At 41.3% G+C, this 19,264-nt stretch overlaps 1 protein-coding gene and 1 non-coding gene across 2 annotated transcripts in view; both read left to right on the forward strand.

The window, feature by feature from the left end:
• Nucleotides 1-1,840: 1,840 nt before the first annotated feature.
• FAM149A (family with sequence similarity 149 member A) overlaps nucleotides 1,841-19,264 on the forward strand; it is a 37,440-nt gene continuing 20,016 nt past the window's right edge. Inside the window, 2 exon segments of the mRNA XM_068531942.1 lie at nucleotides 1,841-2,673; nucleotides 2,719-2,868. Of these exon segments, the coding sequence (XP_068388043.1) occupies nucleotides 2,183-2,673; nucleotides 2,719-2,868 (641 nt within the window). The 5' untranslated portion in view covers nucleotides 1,841-2,182.
• On the forward strand, nucleotides 12,369-12,501 carry LOC137756133 (small nucleolar RNA SNORA31). Its single transcript, XR_011072189.1, has one exon. It is a non-coding gene; the product is annotated as a small nucleolar RNA SNORA31 (small nucleolar RNA).

Genomic DNA, 19,264 nt, shown 5'->3' on the forward strand with positions numbered 1-19,264 from the left:
AGGAACCTCCATACTGTTCTCCATAGTGGCTGTATCAGTTTACAACCCCACCAACAGTGCAAGAGGGTTCCCTTTTCTCCACACCCTCTCCAGCATTTATTGTTTGTAGATTTTTTGATATGGCCATTCTGACCGGTGGAAGCATGGAGTCTTAACCACTGGACAGCCCAGGGAGGTCCCCTCCCTGTAGATATTTTTAGACAATTATGATAATTATTTTAATTTGTAGCCAACTTTTTAGAGCCAAATATACCCACTGAAGATTTTCATAGAGGTGCCAGGAAGATTCTATGATCATGAAGCACCCCAAATATTAATTACTACCCCAATAGTGTATTCGTTTTCTAGGGCTGCTATAACAAAGTGTCACAAACTGGGCGGCTTAAAACAACAGAAATGTATTCTGTCATTGTTCTGGAAACTAGAAGTCTGATATCAGATGCCAGCAGAGCCACGCTCCCTCTGAAACCTGTAGGGAAGGCTCTTCCTTACCTCTTACTAATTTCAGGCTATGGCCTTCAAAGATTGACATGCCTCGGCTTACAACTGCATCACTCCAACCTCTGCCTCTGTCATTACGTGGTGTTCTCCCTGTGTGTTTGCATTCAAATTTCTCTCTTCTTAAGGGTATTGGATTAGGGCCCATGCTAATGACCCTGTCTTATGTTGATTTTATCTGTAAAGATCCTATTTCCAAATAAGATTACATTCACACAGACTGGGAGTTAGGATTTCATCATATCTTTATGGGGAACACAATTCAGCCCGTAACAGGATACGTGCAAACACACCTCAGAGACAGACTGCTTTCAAGGCTGGGATTTGCAAGAGGAGGAGCTTTTCTGTAGCCTTATTGACAGTATCTGCATACTTAAAGAAAATCATGTGCATAGAGGGAAGTGGTTAGTAATGAAAGCATAGAAATATCTAAAGTTAGAGAGCTGAAGACAGGTGGGTGAATCCCGCACTGTTCATGTAGGGTTGCTCTTCCAAGGTGGGGGAGGGTGATTTGCTCCTATGGTTACTGCCCTCTGTATATGAAATATATATCATATATATGACTCACTCCCCTTGCTTTGATTCTGTGCTCACCTAACAATCTTCCAACTTAATTTGACATCAACAGGAATTCCTCCCCTAGGGAAAGAGCAGAGGACAACACTACAGTTATTAGTTAACACATTTGAGTTGGGGCTTATGCATCAGTATTTTTGAGTCAAGTAAGTGGGGCTCCACCCTAAGAGGCTGGTCAGCTATGAAGGTCCTGGGCCTGTAAAATCAGGAACCCTGAGACATGGCAGCAGACAAGGGCTGCTCCCAAGGAACTGGGTGAGTTGAATCAAGCTTCACTCAGCAATGACCCTTTTTTGCTGCTTGTCCCTTCAAGTTAAATTACATATGTTCAGAATCAATCAGAGGATTAGCAGCTTAAACCTGAAAGCTCATACTCCAGAAGTGATCCGAATACATGTTTTTATTAACCTTCCCCCCTATCAGAGAGCTGGCCATGGTTCCTTTGGTCTTGTCAGATTGGGTAAGTCCCAGATCTTTTGTAATCAGGGTTATCGTTCCCAGGTTTATGGTCAAATTCCTCACCATCAGCCCAGAGTTCTGCGAATCTGGTGAAGCTCTAAGGGTGATGGAGAAATTGGAGAGTGTTCCTTTAAGGCACGGATCAAGGAGGGGAGCCAGGGTGTCCGTTGTAGACGCAGCCCCAGGCTGCAGTCTGGGGCCCAATTAGCAGTGAGCTAAGCAGGGTTTTTGTTTAGCTTAGCAACCGCCTGCGCGGTCCCGGGGGCCCGTCGGGGTATCTGCGGCGGGCGGAGGCCCGGACCTCTATCCTCAGCTCGCGGTGGCGCTGGCAGCTGCAGAAGTCGCCTCCGTGGGCTCCCGGACCCCTGGCCCTCGGGGTCTCGCAGCACTAGGGCAGAGAAGGGACTGCTCCCCGCGTCGGGGCAGGTCCGGCCGAGCGGGGCCGAGCGCCCGGGGGGAGATCCTCCGCGTGGAGAGAGCACCAGAGGCTCCTGGGTGCGCGGCTTGAGGGGACCCCACGACCCCCGTCCCCGCCCCGGGCCGCCTCGTCCCGATCCCTGCGGGCGGCGGTGGATGGAGCCCCGCAGCCCGGCTCCCCGCGGACTTGAGGTTCGGGCAGCAGCCAGGACAGCATTTCCAAGGCCAGGACATGAAGGTCGCTGTGTTGGACCTTGGGTCTCTCTTTGCCAAAATCTTCAAGACCTCGACGGCGCCCGCGGCGGTTCCCCCGCCGGTCGCCTCCTCCAGCCACTCGCGAGGCGCAGCCACCGCAGGGCCGGCGGGCATCGGGGCGGGCACCTGGCTTGGCACGGCCCCGACCTTGACCCTCTTTCCAGCCCTGGCGCCCGACTCCCGCTCCGGCTCGCGGGGGGCGCCAGCCCTGCAGCAGCCGACACCCGCCCCGCTCCATCCTCTGCTCGCCGCCTCCCACCCCCGGGTCTCGGTCGCGAGCCGCACGGCAGAAGCGGGAGGGACCCCCCTCTGGCTGCCCAGTAGCCCGAGAGCAGCCAAAGTCGGGTCCTCGCCCCCGCCCCTGCCCGCGCCCCCCTCCAGCGGCGTCTGCGGCGCAGCCGGCTCCCCCGCCCCCCCGGTGGCCGTGGCGCGGCCGCCCCCGGGCCCTGGCGGGGTCTGGGCGGCGCTGCCGTCCATCGGTGGCTCCGCGGGCAGCGGCAGCGTGACCGCGAGCCCACCGAACCCTCGCCCGCCCGGCCCCGCGGAGCGGGAGCCCGGCACTCGGGTACCCCCCGGGCCTGGCCCCAAGACCCTGTTCTTCACCCTGCCGGACCTCGGCGAGGAGTGGGCCTCGGACAGCGACTCGGAGGACGGCCGAGAAGCGTGAGTAGCGGCTGGGGCCAGCCAGGCCGGTCCTTCTTGGGTTGGGACCCCTGCGTCTCGACCTGTCACACCCACCTTGCCAGGCGCCCCTTACAAAACTGCACTATTTGCAGTAACTTCCACTAAGTGCCCTGGGTACGTCCCTGCCCTTTTCTTGGATCCTTGTTCCTGGGCTTTCTTTTCTTTTCAAACACAGGCTGTGACAGGCTTTTGATCAACTTTCTCGGAGGTAGTCCTCTGCTGTTCACTAGCAGAGAGGGAGGGAAGACGAAGCAGGACTTAGAGGAGAGAAGGACAAAATTTTGTTTCTTTTCCAGCTGAAGCCTTGACTTAGGTCATTTGATAGTCAGGTTTCCTTAAGGACTTAGAAAGGAGCCTTTCTCTAATGCAGGATACGGCGGATGTGCAGGGTACCCGATACCTACACTGGCAGCTATTATTTTAAGAAATGGTGAGACACAGGGCGCCTCCCTCCTTTTCAAGGATCCGCCCCAATTCTCATCCTAAGTGGGATTTTTTTTGTGTGAGTCATCGAGTTGATTTACATATGTATAACATCATCTGACACAAATGGATTTGTATCATATAGCCTAGAGCTCCTGTGTTATTGCCATGGGGCCCTGAGGTACTCGGAAACGCTGACTGACTTCGTGGGAGCCATCTCAATGGGAATTAGGGGACACTTCCCTCAACACACAGACAGACACACACACACACACACACTCACACACTACCCTTTCACCACCAGGAGCAGTGATGAAAACATTCCTCTTGTAAAATGTGGATTTTAGAACAAAGGCAAATTTAATTTTTTTAATGAGAAGATATAGCTCCTCTTAAGTGGGTATAAAAATGTTCAGCCTTCTTGAATTTCACAAAAGGATAGTGAAATGGTCAAAGGCAAACCAGAAAGTCCTGTTCACGGATGGAGATTTCTGTATTGTAATCTAGCAAAGGAAGAATGGTCAGGCCTGTTAGCAGAGAAGCTCTCTTCTCCCCCCAAAAATGGACAGGAAAACTTTTGCATTAAGACTGATTCTAACTCAAATCAAAATTTAAATAACTATTTTCACAAAACTACGTGACGTTCATCTCAGTGCTAAAATAAGTTAAAGAGTAAGTCGTTCTTTTTTCATTTAAAATATTATATTATGAAATAGATGAATCAACTGATTTTTTTTTCCCCCTAAGGAAAATCAATTGCATTTGGATAAGTGGCTAGAATCCATATGTCTAAGGAATTAGGCCTTTGTTATTGTCTACTGGTCCTTAACATTTATGCAATTAATGTTTTATGAGCAAACAGATATACACACTGACCTTAAACTCTAGTCTTAGTGTTTTTTTCCAGCAGGCACTAAAACACATTCAGCATGGCCAGTGGAAAGCACTGGTGTTGGTTTCCTTTCTTGAACATCTTAAACCATGTTTGCATTGTCCAAAAATGCTTAATAGATACTTTTTGAATAACACTGTATTTGGCACTATTTGCAGTATGCTAATCTACATTAGCAAAGATATCCAATTGTACTGAAAGGGCAGACATTGAATTTTACACAATTGCTTTGAGGAATAATAGGTACAGATATGTGTGTTCAAGGATCTTCCTAATTATGTGCCTTTGTTCTCTCCATGGGACATCCGACAGCCCTTCAAGTACGTTAGCTTTTTTTGGTTTTTTTTTTACATATGCAAATAGTCATGTTCCCTTCCTTCCATACCTCATTTCTTTTTTTAATCATGAAGTTTACAAACGGATAAGGGAAAAGAAGAAAGAAAGGAATTTTTCCTTCAGTCTTACAGACCTTTTGCATCTTGAAGTATATTTTTTTCACTCCCAGATTTCTGGGGTGGCTACTTATAACACTGAATAAACAAACATGCTTCAGCCCTGGATTTAAATTTTACAGCTGCTACCTGATCTGTCAGTTTGCAGTTAGCTGTTGCTAGTTATTAGCCTGCCTGATTACTAACAAAATCGTGTACTTGGTTTTCTCAAGCCCAGGGACACGGACAGTGGAAGATGGTTACAGTAAGAATAAGAGACGGAGGGGGAAAAAGCATAGCTAGAGGGAATGGGGATACATGTAAAACAAGTGCAAGCAAATCTTGAGAAACATGAATCTAATTTGAAGACCACCACACTCATTTACAAAGAAAAGTCCTCATTCACAGTTTATATTTTTTGGAAGAAAACCCATGTATTTTACCTTTGACCTGATTCTGTCCTTGGCCTTTGTTAAAACTAAAAATAGTGAAATTAATTTGAGTGGGGACATATGCAAACTTTCAATTCAGAGCCTTTTCCTTTTTCACTAAGGTGCTATGTAATAGCATGAGTTTTGATCTCTGATTCATGGATTAAATACATGACTGGCCCACAGAAGAGGGGTTCGCCCTTTTCAGTCCACAAGACATACTGGTGGCCACATTTGAACCAGAGGCAGAGATCCTGAGTGGCCTTATTTAGCTCACTCTCCTGCACCCCCAGATGTGTGATTCAGCACTTTCATCCTCATCTTCACCTCCCTGTGTCTTTCACGTATAACGTTGTCCCTCATTCACACTGGTTTCTGGTCTCCCCAGCCCTCTTTCCTACCTCCTTTTGCATTTCCGGTTTGAACTACACAGTTATCACCTTGTAAAAGGACTTTTCGTTTGTTCTGCAAATAGAAGAATTTCTAACAGTAGATAAGGAAGATAGATGGAGAATTGCTGTGTATGAAGGTTGGTAGAGTTAAACTTCACATGGTCAGGAAGTATTTCTATCTTTTTAAAATTATCGCGGATAACAGAGAGTCATTGCCCTTTTGAGTGATTGACTTTTCTTGTTAAAGTCATGTAAATGTGGAAATATCATAGCTGGTGCCTGAAGGACTTGTTAACTTGACTGCCAATAAAATGAATGCAGGGACTTCTCTGAGGCAGCCCAGAGTTGGAGTGATACTTAAGGACCCAGGCAGGAATCCAGTGAGTTGGATTCCTATCTCAAACCACTTGCTAGCTGTGTAATTCTGGGCAAGCTCTTCAGTTTTCCAAACTGTAGATTTTCCACCTTGACAAAATGGAGATAATAATACTTTCCTCATAGGGATGTTCCAAAAATTCACTGAAATAATATTTTAAGTGCCTAACACATGGAGAAGTGTTTAAAAAATAGTATCTGATTATTATCTGCTTCTTGGCACAGGAATGAAAATAGAAAACATGTTTCATTGAAGAATACATTGCAGGAGAAAAAGAGAGCGACAGAAAAAATGCATTGATATTTATTGTACAACTGTAATAAATGGCATCTTTTAGTGAAAGTATTTGGGAGAACGAATTGCAGTACACTCTAATCTTTCATCATTTTCCCTGTAAAATTTACAGAAGATAAAGGTTACTTTAATTAGTATTACCACTCATTGCTGTACAATACCTAGAAGAAAATGTATTTGCCACCCTGGGATCAAACTTTTTTACTTTTCGAGACACTGCAGAATAACCAGTAGCATCACAAATCAAATCGTACGTAGCCAGTACCTCGTACAGCGCTTGCGCATTCCTACCCAGTGATCGTATTATATATATGCGCAGCATATCTTTTTTCAAATGATAAACTCTTTGTCCTGTGACACAACACACACCCACAAAAGGCATTTAATAAATACTTATTAAAAGAATAAATGAAAATATTTTCATCACAAAATCCACTTTCATGGGTTCCTAACCTTATAAAACTCGAGAGGAAATTTAAATGTCCTTCTTTAAGAAATTGTCTTGGGCCTTTCTGTTTTCATTGTCTTGGCGTTTTCCCAGAGTTAGTAATGCTTTTTGCTGGGCGTTTGCATTTCCACAGGGATGAATGGTGAGCTCAGTAGACAATTGTCATATGACTGTTACTTTCTATTACAGTCATATGACCATCAATTTCGTTAAAAGTAATGAACTTGACTTGGTCGTTCATGTCTAGCATTTGCTTAAACCCAAGAAAAAAATTTTGTTCTTAATGTCTTATACAGTAGGTTTTTAAGCTTTAAATTATGTTCTTTACTTTGTTATTATATTTGAAGTCTCAAAAATTGAATTTGAGTTATTATGTTCTGCTGTGTATTTAAAAAACACATTCTGAATTTTTTCTAATGTGATAGGTAACGTGTGTACTTGATATGTTAGCAGTTACCAGTTAGTTACCTGTTATCAATCCATGATAAGTACAGAAAGTGAGGATAAATCTTTAGAAAAGTTTATAGCAATTGACAGAGTAACTTTATGTCTGTTGACTGGTAACAGTCTGTTGACTGGATTTGTATTTTGTGTATCTTTTTTTCCATTTTACTTTCTAGTAATTTATTTTCATTACACTTAAAAAATTATAACATCCACAATGAATAGGAAAAAATTTTTTAATGGTCAGACTACACATTAGTTTGAGAAGCACTGAAGCAGACTTTATTTAGACACCTTTAGACCACAATGAGCAAATTTCAGGACACCAAGAGAGAAAAAAACAGCCAAATGACTATACTACCATTTTACTCTTCCTAAAGTAGAGGGCTAAGCAATATTTGAACAGTATATTCTGATTAAAGATGAAATTCTTTAAATTGTTCAAATGATAGAGTTGAGAATATGCTGTAGTCACAATGTCTTTGGGAGCTATGGCTGTGAAGTTACAACCGGTGGCCAAGAATCCACTGCTCAAAAGGAGGGCGTTTCTCACACTTACTACTTTTTTTTGAAGTTGTATGCCAATGGCTACATCCCATCGGAGGTCTCCTAATTCATTCAAAACCCTTGATGGCAATTTCTCTCACAAAGCAAAACTTGCAAACACAGATAATTTCCCCCAAAAAAGGAACTTTTAACAGGAAATTTACAGACATGACATAATCTCTTCTCTTGTTGCCAATGTATAGTCTCTTTGGAAGAGTTCCTGACTTATGGCTAATAGATGATCACGTGTATTAATCCCTCCTGAATCGCATAGGAAGGAATCATGTCATGATGAAGGCAGTGATCCTATGCCCCATCAGGATATTTTCCCATATTTTAAGTTTAATTTCCATTTGGAGCTTACGTTCTGCTACTGGTGGAAACGAAAACCCAGTTATCTGGGATTGCTCTCATCTTTATCTTAGGCTTGCGCCCCATTCTGGGGGGCTTACATGAGACCAGGACATTCAGTGGCGGGGAAGGAACCCACTTGTTCTTTGATAACATCTGTTCTTGCTGAATCCGCTGAAGTATCCATAATCTCGTCTTGTCCTTCTTTAGAACCCAGGTCTCATGCCTTTATCCACAAAGGCCCTTCAAGTTAGGGGTCTCCCTCCCTTACTTCTGTGGTACTTAACGGGAGCCCCTGGGGGCGGCCCGCCGCTCTCATACCAACATTCTCAGTCACGGGACTCCCGGGGGAATGCCAACCCACACCGCACCGCCTTTCTTTTCTCTGGGATTTCACCACCTCACCTAAGTTCTGTGGAAGCATCAGGACCCTCTGATCCCTCACCTCCACTGCATCTGAGGTCTGAGCTTTGCGCCTCTGAATCACAGTTGCCTAAAGGACATCCTCTAGGAACTCCCTGGTGCTGAAAGCCTGATTCAGGGCTCCACCAGCCTGTGGGAATAAGAAAAGACACTCCTTTTATTATTTGGCTATGGTGTAAATCAAGTGAAGGGCTGGCTAGATTTCTGCCCTCTGTCGACTTCTTGGCTGGGTGCCTTCCATAGGGAACGGTGTCCCTGGTGGACTATTTTGCTTTGTAGTGGACCCTCAAGTCATAATCCCCATTCCCTAACCTCCCTGAGATTCCCTCTCTCAGAAATATAGAAAATCTGAGCCTACGAAATCTCCCCATTCCAGGGAATCTGTTTTCCTTCTGAGGGTTAGGAAGAATCTCCCTGACCTATCTATTTCCTCCTAAATCCTTTTCTATGCTAAAAATAAAAAATCCATACCAATCTTGTAAGCTTAGGCTTAAAAAAAAAAAAAAATAGCAGCAACAATAGCATAAACATAAAGGAAAAAAACCCTACTGCATTCTCTGCTTTCTGAAACAATAAGCAAAAAAGCCTTGGATCACTCAATGTAGGAAGGGACAAAGGAAAATGAAAGAACACTAGGGAAAAAAATATCAGCTAACATTTCAAAATTCTCTATCACATATCCTTCATGCACAGAGAACACTTTTTTTCTCCTTACCAGTGCAGTGTAGTTATTTGTTTAATTCAACAGCAGCCAAATCACACACCTCTTTGGATATGAATAATTTTGCAATCCATAAGCAAGAATTTTGCTTTGTAACAAAATATTACATGAACATTTTATGGTCCTAGGAATACTAGGTATTATATACATATTAAATAGAGCATGATTCATTAAATACTATGTGCTATTCATTAAATAAATGAATGAATACTATTCATTAAATATGTATTGAAAAAATTCAAAACATGTCCCTTTATTTTTTTAATTTATCTGATCAAAGTACAGTTCATTTACAATGTTGTATTAATTTCTGCTGCACAGCAAAGTGATTCATTTATACATTTATACATACATTCTTTTTCATGTTCTTTTCTATCACGGCTTATCACAGGATATTGAATATAGTTTCCTGTGCTATACAATAGGACCTTGCTGTTTATCCATTCTATATATAATAGTTAATCCCAAACTTAGAAATAGTCAATGAAGACACGTTTCATAAAGCACAGAAACTAAAGAAAGCCTTTGACATGATTAAATATCCAGTTGTGAACTTGGGAAAGAAGCAGATGGTCTTTGGTAGTGACAAGAAAAACAGTGAAGCTAAGACTTTCCCTACTGTTACTTAATAAACAGATGATTAAGCCTAAGTTGAACTCAAAATGTTCTTCTCATATGCATATATACATATATATTCTTCTTAGGATCACTGTCTTCTTAAATTTATTATAGTGCCAGTAATGAGGATGAGGACAAATCCCGTCTGGGAGCTCACAATTTACATCAGGCTTTTAAAGCTAATAATTATATTTCAGAGAATGTCACAGATGCATAGAAAGTTGAAATAAGGATTTATTCAAAAATGCAACATTTCATTCAAATTCCTAACACTGGACAGTGAAGTCTTAAAAACCGTTCATGTATATGCAAAACTCTTCCTAATCCAGTTAAATTAAGAGTCTACATTGAATAAAATGAATCCCTCCCTCTAAAAAACTAGTAATTTCATTCTAAATTAATGCATAAGAAGCAAATCCTAGGGAACTTTAATTTTATAGTATATGAAGTCTATTTTAAAGAAACGGGTGATGTATTCTCAAGAAAAAGTCTTGGTTTTACTTACTAGTTTAACATTTTTAATAAGTGTTTCACTGATTGATGTGAACATTGCTCAAATATGTATTATTCTACAAAGCCAAGGTTCTCAGCATTTGAAATAACGACTAGTATTTCCATGTCTACCAGGTACCAAATGCTGTGTGCATGTTCTATAGTCATTGCCATGAATCCCCAAAACAAACATACAAGGTAGGAATTTTATTTCCATTTTATTTACATATGAAGAAACTGAGGTTCAGAAAGGAGAAGTGGTCCAATTCATGTGGTTATGGTTAATACGTGGAAAAATGTAAGATTCAAATCCAGGCAGTCAATTTTTACCATCCATGCATATGTGTAACCAAGTGTTTTTAAGACGATAATAAGGGTTAAAGTCTACTTTTACGGTAATTGGTAGTATTTTTCCTGGAACAAACTGACCCTAAGAAATTATACTCTTTTCAATAAAAATATGTATGAAAAATAAAAATCATGTTAATAAGTAATCTAAAAGTATCTTCCTCAAAATATTATTTCTAGTAGTACTGATCAGGAGACCAAAATTAAAGCATACTTTTGTCCATTTTGAAGTACAGATAACAAAGGACTTTTATCATAAAGCTATGACATCTTTAAAATAAAGCATTAGTTTTGTCATCTCCTAGTTTATTATATATGTGTTTCTTATAAATCATTTTGTGTATATTTAATAGTAAATCAAATACTTTATTCATACAAGTAAGGCAGATAATTAGCAAGCATTGTCTTACTTGAAAAAAAAACAGAGAAGAAGCAATTAGATATGGTCCTTGTTAGAGGAAAGGGTATACATATACATTAGCATTTTCTTAATTAGACGTTTCACTTAAGGGTTTGGAAGAAGCCTTATAATTAAATATTGAGGATAAGGATATGGAATGTAGATGAAAGGGATAGTCTTGGTAATGCTCTATTTTTAAAAATGCTAATCACTGATAAACTTAGTCCTAAATTTCTTGGTTCACACTTCACACAACTGAGATTGAGGTGAAGGACCATGATTTTAGGTGATAGGTGAGTAAGAAGAAATTGTGCTCTGTAGGAGATTCATATAGTATTGTCTTAAAGAGTAACTCAGCTAAATGTTATAAAAAACAAAACAAAACAAAAACAAACAACACAACCCTCTGTGGAACACCTCAGTATGCAATACTTTTTTCCTTCTTATAATGAGGAGAATGTGGTTTTATCTTTGTTTTAGCCAAGGGTTGACCTGTGCTTGATGGAAATGTGTCTTCTTATGTTCCAGAGCTCATGATTTTTGTGAATTTAAGGTCAATATGAAATTCAGTTTAGGATTGGAATGCTTATCTTTACTATTTAATGTACTTCAGTTCCTCATTTGCTTAATATGGACACTTTGAGTTTAGCATTGTGTGTGTGTGTGTGTGTGTGTGTTTGTGCTCCAAATACCCTTCTAAGCCATATACCTGTCCCTGTTGGAAACCTCTGTTTTTACCTCAAGCTGACCATGAAGCAGCATGCAACCCTGTTTTCCCCATAAAGTAATTGTGAATTGTTCTTGCATTAAAGAATTAGGGGGAAAATTTATATTTTACTGAAGATTCCCTTGGCAGAGGAATGGAGATTTATATCACACATTGCGCAATATTTCAGTATAAAAATTCCCTTCATTCTACTTCCAACAGTGGCAAACTATTAATAGATTGTTTTAGAAAAACCACCACCCGAGTACTAGAAAAGCTGGACAATAAATTAAAAAACCACCCCAGAGCTTTGGTAAACTGGAAATAGAGCAGCCTCACAGGGCCTGAAACCCAGATTTAAATCTTCTTAATTCCTGACGGGATTAAGATGATTTGGGATTGCTGGAGCCCCAAGCCCTGTCTGCTATAAGAACCAAATTTAATCCCCACTGTATTTAAGATATAAGCAACAACTCTATACTGTTCATCAAAGACACAATTTATGTATAAGAATACAGAAATGTTTAATATAAATGTATGGATGAAATGTTTGTACATGCAAATTCTAATGAAAAACAAACTGGGGTAGCTTTAATAATATCAGACCAAGTAGACTTTAAAACAAGAAGAATTAGTGGAGGTAACAAGGGTCATTTTATAAAGATAAAAAGGTCAATTCATTACAAGATATGAAAATTTTAAATTTGTAGGCACCAATAACATAGTTTTAAAAGTATATAAAAATACATCTATTTTTGACAGAGCTGGAGCAGTTAACATCTGCTCCTAAGGTTTCTACTACAGATGCAAGAAAAAGTGTTTTCTACTTTCTGTTTGTTTAACTGTGGCAGCCAGATTGAATGAGGAAATAAAGTAATTACCATACATGGGGAGGAGAAAAATATAAAACTCAGAAATGATCTTGTAAGCAGTGAAAAGCCTATTTTACTCCAGAAAAGGTAACTAGAATTTGAGTTTAGAAAAAAATTATCTATTTATGTCTATGGTGACAATTGACAGAACTAAGAGAAGAAATAAGCAAATGCAAAATCATAGTGGAAGATTTTAACATACCTTTCACAACAGTTGATAGAAGATATATAGAAAAAGTTGAACAATACAATAATTACTTGAAAGGATATCAAATTTATTGTAAAGGTACTATATATATAAAGCTTATTATAAAGCTTTATATAAAGCTTTAGTATAAAGTTACTAAATATTATAAAGCTTATTATAAAGCTTTATATAAAGCTTTAGTATAGAGCTACTAAATTTATCTATCTATCTAAATATGGTCTTTTCAATAATAGTGCAGAATCAATTGTATATCCTTAAGGAAATAAAAGAAACTTGATCACCTGTGTCATACTTCATGCAAAAACAAAAGTTCAAGTGAATTGTAGATCTACATATGAAAGAAAAACCAATGAAACTTCTAAATACTATAAGAAAATATAGGAGATGATCTTCCCGTCTTAGGGTTAGGCAAAGATCTCTTAAGTAGGACTCTCCAAAAAAACGCTAACCAGAAAGAAATTACACCATGTTAAAATTTTAGGAACTTCACTTAATCAAAAAAGACCATTTACTAGGTTTTTAATTACCCCAGGGCAGCTTTGTAAGGCCAGCTGGCCCTGTAATTGTAATTAATTGTTGGATAGGAGGTCCTTTGGAATTTGTTTTTGAGTTGAGCTTAGCTTCTGTCCTTGCACTATTATTTTTGTGAAAGGTTGGAAGACAAAAACCTAAATAGTTACAGATTAAGGCTTAGAAACACACACGTAGTATTTCCACAGCAGAGAACTAGTAATATTAATCATCTGACAAATATCCTGGTACAATATCATTTTCCAGTTTAGACTGCTTTTTAATAAAGAGCAAAATTTTATAGAACTGTTATCCATTTCGCAAATTAAGCCATCAAGGCTGAAAAAAATTTTATTTCAGAATCAGAAGTTACTGAATTTCATTGACTCTAAGATTCTGTTGATTAAAGCCACACTTTAATTTTCCATTCCACTAAAAAGAAAAATGTTACCTATGCTAAATGTGAAATCTGCCTAAATGTTAAATATGATACAATGCTTTCTCATCAATTAGAATTCTAATTTATTCTTTAGTCTATAGGTGTCAATTACATCCAGTTGAGTGGTGGAGATGTTGAGTCCAGCTATGTTCTTACTGATTTTCTGCTTGCCAGAACTGTCCATGTTTGACAGAGGGGTGTTGAAGTCTCCAACTAAAACAGTGGATGCATCTATTTATTACTCCTTGCAGTTTTATCAGTTTTCGCTTCACGTATTTTGACCCTCTGTTGTTAATGCATATACATTAAGAATTGTTGCGTTTTCTTGAAGAACTGACCCCTTTATCATTATGCAATGCCCCTTTTTATCCCTGATAACCTTCCTTGCTCTGAAGGCTGCTCTGTCTGAAATTAATATAGCTACTCCTGCTTTCTTTTGATTAGTGCTAGCATGGTATATCTTTCTCCATCCATTTACTTTAAACCTGTATGTGTCTTTATATTTAAGACAACATATATTTTAATTTGTGCATTTAGACCGTTGACATTAAAAGTGATTATTGATATAGTTGGATTAATAGCTACCATGTTTGTTACTGTTTTGTATTTGTTGATTGATTTGGGATTACAAATAAATTTTAAAAGGTATATGAATTCACAAATAAGAAACCCACGACTGGTGAGGATTAACTATATTTTTAATGTTTCAATTACATAAAATGAAATTTAGGAGAGTGGTCTAGCAGTTATTACAAAGTCTTCATTATCAGCTCTACTAATTGAAAGAATAAGTCAAATCAAACATTAGAGAACACTTTTTGGAAAATTTTACTATATTATACTATACTAATTTTACTATATTTAAAATATTACTATATTGATGTTGCAGTTTGGTAAATTGAACGCTTCATAGAATATATTTAGGTAGTTGTTTTCCCTTTGAAAGCCTGATGAGTTCTTTATAAAAAATATTTATAAAACAGTTTTTGAGGGCTTGTTCCTTCTTTCACTTTCTACCAGTAAAAGTATTATAAAGTAACTGTTTAAAAGTAAGAAAAAATTACTGGCTATTAAAGAATGTTATTGAACCCATTTATCCAATGCATTAGTTTGAAACATAAAATTTATTTTTCTGGTTCAAAGCAGTATAGTATTGGCTATTTCATATGATCTTGTATAAAAATTATTGTCCTGATAGATTTCAGCACTTATTTAGAAATTGTTGGGTTTATGAATAACCAACTTAAGTATTTTATTTTGAGTAACATACTATTTCTATATCTTTTTATAATTTTATATGAGCTGTACACCTCATATATGACTTATTACTAAGTTTTTTATACTCTTCATATTAAAAGTCTAATAATTTTTCTTTCTGCTATCTCTTTTCAGATACAGCATTTCTCTAAATTTTAAAACTTTTAAATATTCTTTGCTAAATATAGTGAGCCTTGGTTTCTCCATATCATTTGCAGAGGGCTTTGGAGGGGTGTGCCCTGCATAGAAGATTGAAGTATGGTGTTGATTAAGCTTTCTCACCAACAGCTTGAGTTAGAATGTTGGCGGTGCCATGCCATCAACTTCTTTGTGACTCAGTTTACCGATCTGCAGAATGGTACTGATAGTATTCCCCCTTCAAAGAATTACTGTGAAACTTAAATGCACTAATTTATATCAAGTGCTTAAAATAGGGCCTGGGATGTGGTTAAGTATTCAAGAAATGTTGGTGAATATTGTTATAGAACGCGTTTTGTATATCTATAGGAGATATTCATAGAACATCTTTTCGATAAAAAGAACTTCAACAGAACTCTGCAAATTAGCTCTGAGATGAATCCTAGAAAGGGTAAACTTTTGAAGTCAGGCTAGACAGATCTGGATAAAACTGTTTACCTTTGGTAATTAATGTTTCTCGTCCTTGGTTTTCTTTTCTGTACAAAAAAAATGTAATCACCTTTCAGGGTTGTTGTGAGGTTTGGAAGTAAGGTATGTAGGTCTCTGACCATGTTTGCCTGCCAACGTGAAAGCACTCCATCCGTGTAGGATGTTAGTATCGTGACACTTTATGTTGGCTGTGCAGACTAGATATTGTTCACTAAAATAGTGATTTCCGATCTAAACAGGATTCTGCATCTGTACTAGATTGAAAATTCACTAAATCCTAAATCTTGCAAAAACAAAATGGAATTAAAATCCAGCTGGGCATGGTTTTCAACGTGCTAAAGGAGTGACGTCTAGTGGTTTTCTGGCAGTATTGCACGCAAACATTTCAATTTTAAGGAATCGGGCTCCCATAATTGTGGAGGCGTGGGAAATCCAAAATCTGCAGGGTAGGCCGGCAGGCTGGAGACACAGGGAAGAGTTTCAGTTGCAATTCAAGTCCACAGGCAATCTGCTGGCAGAATTCTTTCTTGGTCTTCAGATCCAGAGGACATGCCCCAAGGAGGAGCTTCCTCATCCTTACTTGGATGTGATTGAGATGATGACTTTTTAGGGGATTCTTGAGGGGCTTGAGTATACCAGGCTTGTGGGAGGAATGTAAATAACGTGTGGCTGGAATGGGATTATGGCAGAGTAAAGATGTCTGCAGACTCTCTGGCCCTCTTCTCACTGAGAAGGGCATTCTATCTTCCAACGCTTTGAATCTGTGACTGCTTTGATAATGGAGAACGGTGGAAATGACAGTATGTTTGCTCAGGGCCAGCCTTTAACAGAACAGACAGTTTCTGCCTTGGTTTCTTGGAACCCGGAGCTACCACATAGGAATTCTGGCCCCCCCACGGGAGCGACCGCTTGGGGGCAGCCTTGAGACTACATGGGAGAAGGGCCCAGCTGCGCCCAGCCTTCCAGCCATCCCCATGCCCCAAAGTGCTAGTATGAGGGTGAAGACCTCTTGGACCCTCCAGCCCAGCCCAGTGGCCAGTTGAATAGCACTGAATAACCCAGGTCAGTGCCACATGGGGCAGAAGAATCACCCAGCCAGGTTTTCCTGGAATCCCTGAAATCTGTGGCTTGTGAGCACAACCCCAGGACTGTTGTTTCACCCACTAAGTTTGGGACGGTTTGTTAAGCAGTAATAGATACCTGGGACATACACGCAGGCCACATCCTAGCTGAGTGACCTCGAACATGTCATTATAAGGTGTCTGCCTTCAGTATTTTCATCAGTAAAATTGGATAATAGTATCTACTTACCATGGGTGTTAAAAAATTAAACAAATTAAACAAAAATAACATATAAAGCAGCTAGCATGTTTGGATCATAACATTATTCTTTACTTTTTTTTTTTTTTCCTGTCATGTCTCCTTTCATATAAATAGTATTAGCAGGTATGTGTTTATTTTAGGTACCATCAGTTTTCCTGATTCACACACAAACACACACACACACACCCTGCATGTATATACATATGTATGTATCATTAATTTCAGAATTTATAACCACTTACCACTTTAAAGCTGAGGATTTGTAAACATGGTGAGGACCCTAGTATCCTTAGTTCAAGAAATGTCATTGTTTTGCTGTTGGTAGTTGGCTTCTTATTATCATCTTAGGGTTGTCCATTAAGAGTCAGAGTCAAAATAAATAAACTGGATTTTTCACTATTAAATGGAATAGGCATGGTTTACCTCTGTAAATGCTGAGCTGGAGGAAGAGGTGGGCTTCTTTGTACCTATTCAGATTTAGAAGGCCTTAGATCTCAAAGGAGAATGGATGGCCACGGCAGGCTGGACTGTATTCCAGTGTCCCATTTATTCATTGTAATTATTAAGAATCTCTTACTGGGAAAAGGCACGCAACAGGTAGTGTCTGCCCTTGGACATGTTACTTTGAAAATGTGTATTACTTTAGCCAACTCAGCCGTATTTCTCTCAGTTTCTGAAAATGGTGGCTTGGCCATTTTGCTATCTCACGGCATAGAACCTGGTGACTCTAGTCCTGGTGTTATTGTATGACTTCAAGATTGAAACAAGCACATATTAATAAACCAAAACACAGGTGTACTCTCCGGTTTGCAGAAAAGTTATTGGACTGTATGAGATAAAGCATCTATTTGAAGATGGGAGAGACAGGACGGCATCGGAAGCAAATCTTCGGTGCCTAAGTAGACCTAGAGTTCCTGTTAAGCAGATTAGCATCTTGCATTTACCAGGCTGAGACTTGAATTTTTTTTAAACCTCCCTCTACCTCCCTGCCCTCCCCCCCACCCCCCGCCACGCCCAACTAGGAATCCTTCGATGGGAGGAGGGGGGTCGGTGAAATTGTCTGTATTGCTCCGGTTCATTCAAATTCTATTTAAAAGGATTAAGGACAGCAAACACCTGTCCGGGCAGCCCCGGGGAAGGGGTGGGAAGGCCAGACCGGTGCGCACTGGAGGCCCAGAGAGGGCAGTGGGGCCGGCGGGTGTCCAGAGGCCGAGTGGCCCGCGGTCAAAGCTCAGGACACTGGGTTATAAAATGTGGCCCCTGGCAGCGGGAAGGGGTACGGCGTGCTTTTCCGGAGGTCGGGATCCGGGGAGAGCGGGACGCGGACCGAGGGCAGAGGGCGGCGGGTGGGAGCGGGGAGCGCCGCCAGGCTCCAGAAGAGGGGACGCCGCGGGGAACCGCCGCTGGCCCAGACCGCCCCCGGCGAGGGGCGCGGCGGCCAGCGGAGGAGGAGGAGGGAAGGGCGGGGGCCGGGAGGCGTCGCCGCGCCGCACCGCGCCGCGCCGCGCCGGAATCTGGCGCTTTCGGGGCCGAGGGAGCCGGGGCGGGGGAAGCAGCGCCAGGCGAGCGGAGAACACCGCGCCCATGGACCGCGCAGCCCGGACCGGGAGCGCCCCTGGCCGCGCCGCTCGAGCCTCGCGGTTCCCGGCGGCGCCGCGGCCGCACGTGCAGGGCTAGCGGGCGGGGGCGCAGGGCTGGGCGGCCGGGGAGCCCGGGCCCCGGGGGCGCGGGGGCGCCGCCTGCCGGGGGCCGGCGCGGGCTGGCAGCGCCGGGCGGCGCCCAGGCCTCGGGGCTCTGGGCCTGGCCCGCGGGACGCGAGCCCAGACCTGGGGCTGATGGTGATTGGGTGAGTCCTGATCTGGGAAGGGCGGGAGGGGGGATGAGTTTGCCTTCGTGTCACCTTTTTGTGCCACGCGCGTGATTTTTTCCTGCTTGCAAAGTCAGAATCCATCTGGTCTGTTTCCCTGCATCCATTCCTGAAATCTCGTGCTGACGCCATCAGGCCCTCCGGAGCCAAGATGCTCACTTGGTCTGACAAGCGTTCGTGGCGTCTGAGATGACTTCTCTTCAGTCCCAAGAGCCGGGAGCCTCGGTTGCTTCTAGAATGAGCTTGTATAAGTCAGGGCTTACCATCCTGCGTTCTAACCCATTCAGAATGCAATACTCATTTCAGACAATCTTTTTAAGCAGAAATATAAATTTTGAAAGCTGCCATCACTGTTTAATAATTGAATTTCATTTTTTAAAATAAATTTATTTATCTGTTTATTTTTGGATGCGTTGGGTCTTCATTGCTGCTCAGGCTTTCTGTAGTTGCTTCGGGGCTGTGCAGTGTGCGAGCTTCTCACGGCGGTGGCTTCTCTTGTTGCGGAGCGCGGACTCTAGGCACGTGGGCTTCAGTAG

The sequence above is a fragment of the Eschrichtius robustus genome, chromosome 21 (assembly GCF_028021215.1).
Source record: "Eschrichtius robustus isolate mEscRob2 chromosome 21, mEscRob2.pri, whole genome shotgun sequence".
Lineage (NCBI taxonomy): Eukaryota > Metazoa > Chordata > Mammalia > Artiodactyla > Eschrichtiidae > Eschrichtius > Eschrichtius robustus.